Source organism: Camarhynchus parvulus, chromosome Z (assembly GCF_901933205.1).
Source record: "Camarhynchus parvulus chromosome Z, STF_HiC, whole genome shotgun sequence".
Lineage (NCBI taxonomy): Eukaryota > Metazoa > Chordata > Aves > Passeriformes > Thraupidae > Camarhynchus > Camarhynchus parvulus.
The window spans coordinates 426,873-436,333 of NC_044601.1; the positions used below are offsets into that span (position 1 = coordinate 426,873).

At 37.9% G+C, this 9,461-nt stretch overlaps 1 protein-coding gene across 1 annotated transcript in view; it reads left to right on the forward strand.

The window, feature by feature from the left end:
• YTHDC2 (YTH domain containing 2) overlaps positions 1-8,055 on the forward strand; it is a 28,312-nt gene extending 20,257 nt beyond the window's left edge. The window contains exons 24-30 of the mRNA XM_030969115.1: positions 1,016-1,125; positions 2,568-2,857; positions 3,259-3,436; positions 4,415-4,615; positions 6,394-6,576; positions 7,679-7,778; positions 7,931-8,055. Of these exons, the coding sequence (XP_030824975.1) occupies positions 1,016-1,125; positions 2,568-2,857; positions 3,259-3,436; positions 4,415-4,615; positions 6,394-6,576; positions 7,679-7,768 (1,052 nt within the window). The 3' untranslated portion in view covers positions 7,769-7,778; positions 7,931-8,055. The remainder of the gene's footprint in view (positions 1-1,015; positions 1,126-2,567; positions 2,858-3,258; positions 3,437-4,414; positions 4,616-6,393; positions 6,577-7,678; positions 7,779-7,930) is intronic.
• Positions 8,056-9,461: the final 1,406 nt, after the last annotated feature.

Sequence of the window (9,461 nt, forward strand, 5' to 3'; positions counted from 1 at the left end):
CCTGTAGCTATTCAGGAATAGTTTGTAGGTTCTGTAATAAATCTCTCAGTTTTGGAATTCCTTACATATTCAAGTCCATAAATTACACAGTTCTGGGAGTGTCAGAAACTACAGTATAGTTTGTGAGGAAAGAATGCAGCCACAATGTCTAATGGTAATAATGATACTGAGATGTGTAGTATTCTTTTTCTACAGACTACTTTATTTGATACATTGAACCAGATTATTCAAACTGAATAATTTAGAAATAATCGATATGGCAAACAAGTCATGTTGCTTCTCTCTGACACATGCATTTTCAAGATATGTTCTACTGATAATTTTTTATGTCAATTAACTGTACCATAAACTGTAAGTAATAGAGAATATATAGAAATTTTCTTTTTTTTTCTTATTTGAGTCCTGTTGGATTGGAAGCAAAAATAACTGCTTCTAGTTCTCATAGCTGGAATCAAACTAAAAGTCCAGCTTATTTCTGAAGCTTTCCTGTCTTGCTTTTAAACTGTTGACCTTAGAGTAGTGTTCATGCTGATTGAATTGCACTTTAGGAAAATAAGGATTCCTAATCAATAGCCATACGTATTATATGTATATATTTTTTCTTACTAAGTCTTTAAATCTGCTGTTTTACTACAAAATAGAGCCACGTCTGCTTTTGCAAACAGCTTTAGGCAGAAGTTGGATAGTGGCTTGTGAATACTGGTGAAGGTACATGAGTTGAGTCCGATCATATCAGTACAGGCTTTTACATAGTAGGACCTACTGCAGGTCTGGCTACTTGATTGCTGCTATCTGGAGTAAAGACTTTTCAGTGTATTTGCAGAAAAGAAGAGGTAGTTTTACAAATGTTTACATTTTAAAGTCAATTTTAGAAGGAAAAATATTATTGCTGTTAATACAGTAGTATTTGTTTCTTTGTATATAAGTAGAAATAATACTAATAATAATACTTCTGTCTTACTAATAATAGTGCTTTTGTCTAATACTAATAATAATACTTTTGTCTTTAATTCAGGAGGAGGGGTATCTAATGATAGCAGTGACAGTGAGATGGAGGACAAAACAACTGCTAATCTGGCACTACTGAAGCTGGACGAATGGCTCCATCTCAAACTGGACCCTGAAGTAAGAAATCACTCCTAGCTTTGCTTCATGTAGAAGAATTGTAAAAAGATGTGAAAAGGTTTTTGAACATTTGAGTAGCCAAGAATTTTCTCTAAGAATGTCGTGGTCCATTTGGGTCTCTCGAACTACGTACTCAGTGATTTAACCTTTACTTCATGAGCACATCAAGAATTAAAGGGCTTCAATCCCCTTTGGCACGGAGTTGTCTGTCACGTGAACTTGTGTATTCAACATCCAAGTTGCAATGTTTCATTACCTATCACCCATACCTTTCAATTCTTTCACCTGTGAGCAAAAGGAAAGAAAATAATTAGTCATTTAGTCAACAGCGAGAGTGCTCGTTCTTCTTCCTCCGTCTTGATGTGGGTGTCCTGTCTATCACACAAGGGAGCAGGAAAGCCCCAGCAGTGCAGATGCTGTTGGATCTCCTTCAAAAACTTTCTGGGCAGCATGATGTTTTATATGTCGGAGCTTGGCAATTTTGTCCCTTTCCACAAGTCAGCAGATTCTGAAGAGACTGCCAGACAAAAGATAATGGCTGCAAGGGACAGCAAACTGCAGGTGACAGTGGCTGCATAAGGGCCCTTCTGCTGCTTCTGGCCTCCTGTTCTGCCTGCATGGTGCTCCATCAAGCTGTAGGAGGAGCTGGGATCGCCAGAATCTGAAGAGGAGCTGAGAGAACAGTCACATTGGCATATTGTGGTGTTCTTTCTGTGCAAGAGTAATGAAAATCGGATCAAAAAAGGAGCACTTGAAGCTGGAGTTGCTGAAAGAAAGTTGCTGTCAGATTTTGGAAGGATAAATATAAACCTCTTTGAAATTGAAGTCTTTATGTCATTGAGGAGCTGTGGCTATGGTAGGAGGTAGTTTATGGGTCATGAAACACACAATTTCACCAGCTCTAATAATAATACTGTCTCTCCTAGACATGTCCAAAAGAGTGATTTTTTAAAATTTATTTTAATGGAAGCATTTCTGATAACATGGGAATCAGACTATAGTCTTCTGAATTTAGTCATCACATTTGAGCAGATGTCTGTGTAAGAAAAATATCATTTAGAGCTCTTTTCCCTCAAGTATGACTGAAGAGTGCATGAGTAGAGACTGATTTGAGAGGAAGGGCATAAAGCATTGAAAGGATTGGGTTTTCTTGAAAGATAAAAAGGAAAAAAAGGTCTGTGGATTTACAGTACAAAGCTAAGTTTAGTACAGAGCTAAATGAAATGTTTCAAAAATTACTTTGCACCCCAGGAAAGGAAAGTAAATTAACATTTAGTTTAAATATGGATTATTCCCCTTCCCCAAGCCCTTAGTCCTGCCTTTCATTTTGGGCCCTGTTTATATTAGAATGCCAGGTGCTGCCTGATGGGAAAAAGATAGGGTCCTCTTACATGTCTGATCTAATTTTCATCAGCATTTAACAGAATTTGAATCCATTACAGGCTGCTGGTATGCTGTTGCAACTCAGGCAGAAGTGGCACAGTTTGTTCCTGCGTCGTATGCGAGCTCCTTCTAAACCATGGTCTCAGGTTGATGAAACAACTGTAAGAGCAATTACAGCTGTTCTGAGTGCTGAAGAACAGTCTGCAGGTCTGCAGCAGCCTTCAGGAATCGGCCAGAGACCAAGACCTGTGACATGTGAAGAACTTCCTTTGGCATCTACATGGAAGTCAACCAACAGCAGGAAAAGCTCAACAGAAACTGAATTGTCTGACTCCTCTAATGCTGAAAAGTAAGATGTTGAGGTCTTCTGCTCACTGTAGGTTGCAAATTGTGTATACAAGCATCACTTAAATTTCTGCTAGTAATAAGGAGGTGGAAATGGTGGAAATACAGTTCAAATGTGTTACACTGTTATATGCTGCATTGTAATCCCATAAAGAAGTATTTCATACCTGGGCCTGCTTTTTTGAGAGAGCAGTCAGGAATATTGTCCATGACTTGTGATGTTTTAGAAGTAGCAGAAGAGATTTAACAGTAGCATTAAAAAGCAATGCATGATCAGTATGGCTTTTTTAGTTAGGGTTTAAGAGATTTTGTAGTTGCTGTAATACATGTGGTCATGCAGTAGGCTGACAGGTCGATATAAATTGTTCATTGACGGCTTGTGAAACTCAAGGTATGTCTTTTTAGGGTTTCAGTGAAATCTACATCTCCTGCACTCCACCAGCCAAAGAAGTACAAGGAAAAAGACATTTTGGTCTCCAAACGATCCTCAGATGACAGATCAGCTCAGTCCTCGGTGAAGCCTGCAGACAGCAGTAGCTATTCCAGCCCCTGTGCTAGTCCTTCTTCTCCTGTGTCTGGAAAGGTAGAGTTCTCTAACATATCATCCTGCTCTTCAAAAGTTATAGAATTCCTTGCTGATATCATTCTGCAATTAGGTATTTTACTGATAAATTAGGAACCTAACTTAAATTTTAATTTATAACAGCTGCATACTACTTCCTTCTGGAACTTAAAATCTAGACTCATCATCCTTGTTTCACTAGTTTAATACAGTGAAAATAATTTGTCATCTGCTGAGGTAAAGCTATCCAAAGTAGAAAAAATGAGATTTAAAAAAAAACCCTAGTTCTAATGAATGTGTATTAGTTTTTTCAACTAAATTAGTATATTATACACACACTTCTGTAGTTTTTGGATTCTGCTTTTTTCTGTTACTGTAATAGCATACATTGATACTGATTCTGTGTTATCTGCCTTACTATGACTGCTTGGGGTTTTTGTGATGGTTATTTTAACAAAGCACACATTTTGAATGAGATTGTTGTCATAGTTGTCCCTATATACTTGAATAGTAGACTGCAGTAACACTAAAGAGATCATTGAGAGAAAACATCATGGACTCATTGGAGGATTTAGTAATTCCTCTTGAATCCTTCAGCTTTGAAATTAAGACAGTGTAAAAGCAAGAAAACATGTTTCCTGAATGTAGAAATACTAGTAGGGCTGTAGGCTGCACTCTTGGATGATTAATTTTGGTGTCATCTTGAGGTGTGTCACCAATTATAATTAATACTAGACTTTTTAATCCTGTTCTGCTCTACTTGTTTTCTGCCCCTCATGGATGAATTACTATTTTGAAAAGTGCTTTAAAAATGTAATATATATATGAAATACATTTCAAAACCATTTTGGATAGGACCAGCTGATAGATTTTACATTTCTTCTAGAATCTGGAGGGTGAAGGGAGGAGCACAGTCAAGGGATTTCTGTCCTTGTGTGTGAAACTTCAGAAATAAAGCCTGTTGTATTTGTACTTATTAATTTAATTTATTTCTTCCAGGGTTGCAAATCTTCACCAAGACAAAATATGCCAGTTCGGTACTTTATAATGAAAAGTAGCAACTTGCAAAACATTGATATTTCTCAACAGAAGGGAATATGGTCCACTACACCGAGTAATGAACGGAAACTGAATGGAGCCTTTTGGGAGAGCAGTGTGGTTTACTTAATATTTTCTGTTCAAGGGTCTGGATGCTTTCAGGTGGGTCTTAATATTAAACTAGCTGTTAGCAGTGGTTGATGGTTTAGGAGGATGCAGCAAATAACTGTGTGTGGTGTGGACAGCTTTGCTTATGGCTTCTGACTTTCTGAGAAGTAGAGCGATGTGCAAATGTCTGTGCTTGCTGAAGAAAGTATTTCAAAGCTGAGATGGAATTTTCTCCAAATATCATGAGTAAGAAAAATATTTGTACCCTACATTAATCCTCTAAAACAACCACCACCAGAAACAAAAATCCTAACAAAGTAGGGGATTGCTACTGTTTGCATGCCAAAATGTGTATTGTAAGTGAGCAAGCACTTACAGTCAAGTCACAGCTTTCTAAAGCCAAGAAACTCATACATTTCTTTATTATAATTTTGATAAAAACTGGTTTTATTCACTTCCAATTAGGAAGCTGGCCATGATTCTTGCAGAGCTCTCTCTTGACTTCATATTCAGTGAGATACTTGTCAACAGTTAGTTGGTCAAATCTGTGGTCAATTTGAAGTAAAAACTTGACCTGGTAATGCAAAGTTGCAGGTTAGCTGTCAGACAGCTAAATTCAGTTGTTCCAGGTAAAGAAATTTCAATTTACTTCTTCATAGATAAGTTAGTTATAAAGTCAGCTAAACTTAAAATCTAATGACCCAACCAAAACACAGCTGTCTTGGCAATACCACTGAAGGACTGCTGTGACATATTACATATGATAGTTTGGCAAATGCAGATACTGGAAAGTAATTTTCAGCAAGTCATTTGACACTGAAAATGGGCTGTTGCACTGGTCCTCTCAGACAAGAAAGTGGGGAAGAGAAGACACCCTCAAGTCAGGAGTGTAGGTGGTTGACTTTGCCCTTCCCTTCCAGTTTTGACAGTGCACTGCACCCTCATGGGAATGTGAGATTAACTTCCCTATTAATCTTATCTTGTCCCAACTGTCTCTTTCTATTCTGTGTTTGTTTTTTTCTCTGTTCCTTTTATTAATTCTCATTTAAGTCTGGCTTGAGCTATCTAGGACTGCTTGTCTTACAACAGCAGTGTGTGCTGGTAATTCACTGAACTGCGTCTTTTGGACAGCTAAGTCCTAAATGGCATAAATACACCTGAATGGTGTATTGATATGTTGTGTGTGGGGCTGTGTTTACTTTCAGTTTGTTCGGTGTGTGGGTAAACCAGGGTGTCCTTAATTAAGTTAGATGCTGTCTCAGGTTGGGGATTTCATTCATTTTCTTTTTGAGTCTTGTTGTGTTGGAATTTCGTCCGGCTTCACTAAAGCAGGAAATAAAAGCAACTTTGACTTCTTTCTTTGAAGAACAGCTACACTCTCCTAATTCTGTGTGAAAGTTAACATAGAGGGAGTATGAGAAGGAACAAATGGATTTCTGCAAAAATTACCTAAAAGTTACAAGGAAGATGAATATCTAATGGACTATTCTATAGCAGAATATTCATCTCAACTTCCTTCTTCTTCAGGTGGTTATGCAACAGCTTTTTAATCTGTTACAAACCTCAAAAAACCTTTAGTGATAATTTTGTCATTGAGAAACATTCCTTATGGTCAAACCCTACAAGGCATATTTGAAGTGGAAAAAGAAGTGATTCTTCTAACTTTCTAGATGCAAACATTTTGGAAGCTCTAGCTTCATGGTGGAGAGTGTGTGAATCACTTTGAAATTACTTTGAAAGTTTCATAGGAAGTTTGGCTATTTATCTCATTCCACCATAGACAGGTATGGCCTCATTATGTCTGTTCTTTCATATTTCAATTTTTGTCCCAGGGTTTTGCTAGAATGAGTTCAGCGATTGGGTGTGAGAAAAGTCAAGACTGGGGATCTGCTGGTTTTGGAGGTGTATTTAAGGTTGACTGGATCCGAAAAGAAAGCATTCCTTTTCAGTTTGCACACCATTTGCTCAACCCATGGAATGACAGTAAGAAAGTACAGATAAGTAGGGATGGCCAGGTAATGTTACTCTCTTCTGAAGTTTTCTTTATTTGGTAGAATGTATTTGGTGTATTTTTTATTAGCTTGTTCAGCCTTGACATTTATCTCCACTTGTTTGTGTATCTGGTGATCTGAATTCACAGTTCATTAGTGTATTGTACCTTCAGCTAATGCAGAATTACTGCTGAAGTAATGGAGCTATTTTGATAAAATCAAAAGTTTCTTGCTTATGTGTTTAAAAAATTATTTAAAGGTGGATGCTTCCAAAAAGAAGTTGTTTGGCTTGGGTTTTAGTTTGTAATTTAGTTCTGGAGGCTTGTTCCCTATTTGCTTGAGATGTGTTCTCTTAGATAGTCTGATACACCCAAATAACTGTTCAGAATTATTAATTTTTTTCTGTAAAGCCTGAAGAGAATCCTGAGATTTAAGGCAGAGTGAAGCTTAGGACAGTTCTTGTACTTTTTACAGCTCTAAAAATGCAACTAAAAAAAGCCAAAGAATTGGTACAAAATTTCTGTGTGGCAGTTTCTCCCCTCTCCCCATCCCCTCCCTGAACATCTCCTTGAAGATTCAAGAGCTAAAGTTTTTGTATCACTTTCTCTCCTTCAAATCCTCTCTCCAGCTGTAAGAAACTGGAGGAAAGGAGAAGTACAAGGAAAGGATGGGCACTGTATTTCCTGTGACCTCTATTTCCATATTCTCAACCACACTTGATGGAATTCAGCTTAAAAGATGTGGAAAATAATGATCTCTAGTTAGTAAGTGACTGATCTGTGGGAGCTACAAAGTGTCTGGTGCGTCTGTTCTTGTGTATGGTGGTAGGGTGTTCACTGGGAATTGTTTTTGTGAGAACTGAAAATTCACTGTCAGTGAAAACACCCCAAAGAGCCTGTAGGCCAGGATGGCTTGTGAAAGTTTCTACCTCCTGCTCAGCTCTAGTAAGAAGACCCTGCTTTGCTGCCAGTTCTAATGTTTGTCCCAATAGCAAAATAGATGAGCTCTTCTAGAAGGGTTGAAAGCAATAACCAGCAATGTCATCTAACAATTCAGTAATAAATAGTTTCTATATGCTCAGTAGTAGCAGTGCAGGTAACTTCCCTGATTTCCTGACCATTTCTAGGAGCTGGAACCACAAGTTGGAGAGCAGTTGCTGCAGCTTTGGGACCGTATTCCTTTGGCAGGAAAAAAGCTGACTGAGCATGCCAAGTAATGTGACAGAGGTAGTTTTCCATGCATTGCTTGCTGGTTTTGTGGTAGAGGAAAACCCATGCAGATACAGTGTATCATCACAGTACTGTCTTTCCTTTATAGCTTGTGGAAGAGCAAGTACACTTGGTACTGAATATTCTATTAATTTAGATTTTTTTTCCAGGTTGTTGAAACATCAGCTATGAGAACCAGCAGCATGTCTACAATAAAGATGAGGAAGAAGGTGACACAACAGCCTCTTGACATTCTTCCTCATGCTGGGAAGCTAGAAGTGGAAAAATAAGAGGGAATTGTGTTGTTTTCAGTGTTTACTTGCCAGCCTGTTTTTTGACTGAGTTGGTTTTTTTACAGGAGTGTGCAGTTGATACTTAAAAATACAGTTAAGTTGAAAACAAAATTTGAAACAATTGACCTCATGTAAGTTGTCTGGGTTTGAAATAGCATAACAGACAGTTTAAGTATGCAGTTTACAGTTAAAGCTTTCTCAACCCAGTAAAAGGTATGAGAATGTAAATGTTAATTAATCAGTCTTGCAGTTCAGTTAAAAAAAAATACTAATTCGAAATATGTTGAAAGGCTCCTTAAGTGTTCTTCTACATCCACAGTGCAAGAGAGCAGAATATATTCATACAAATAACTAAGCAGCTGGAAATGTTAATTTTTAATTTATTTAAAGGTAATTTTTAAAATTTTGTTTAAATTTATTTTATTTTGGTTTTGTTTGTATTTATCTGTTTATGTGTTTATTGTTAAATTTAATTATTTTAATTTAATTTAGATAGAAAAGAAGGAGCATGAGACTTTTGAGATTGGGTGCGTCCACTGATGTTTCTAGTTTCAGTTATTTTTCACCTTTAAGATGTGACTCACACCTTTGAGAAGCTGAAACAGTCTTTCAGGGGCCTGTGGCCAAGTGGTACTTCAATATTTCACTAATTTAGGCAGTGTTACAAGATTTGTATTTCTTTAAAAAACAATAAAAATCATAACCAGTACAATTTCCTTGATCATTTAATATTGTCTTCATGCTTTCTTTCAAGTTGTTTCTTTTTCTTCCACATCACTGCTATCTTGGTTTATTTGGCTTTTAACATACTATACTGTAAGGCTGGTATAAATGGGTGTGATCACTGTCAGCAGTGTTTGTGGTCATTCTTAGGTTAAACCAAGATTTTTTTCTGCTTCTGAGACTCCGCCTGTTTCCTCTTGTCTGTTCAGGATCTTACCCCATGCATTCATTTTGCATTCTGTGCAGTGACTTCCACACATGAACCATAAGTTTGACCTTTGCCAAGACTCACTGGGTGCCTGTAAGGCTGCTGTGCCCAAGAAGTAGTTTCTCAAGACAGTGCATAGAAGGGGGGCATGAGGCTCTTCCTGCCTTGTACAGTACTTCCAGGCCTGTGCCCACCCAGGAATGTGGGGCAGTACTGCTGTGTATAGATTTACAGGGCCCTGTGCACTCCAGAGACAGAGCTGGTGCAGAGAGGGAGCATGGGCGAGTGTAATGTTTGGCTAACCAGCCAAATGGTACTTCTGCAGCTTGATGGTAAAAAGGACAGTCCAGCCATGGCATTTGCATTCCACAGGGCCAGTGGCCAGCATAGGTCGCTTGTGTGGAGAAGAGATTGTACCCTGGTGCCTGACAGATGTGGTCATGTAAGTCTTTGTATGCCCAGATGTTAGATGCAGTC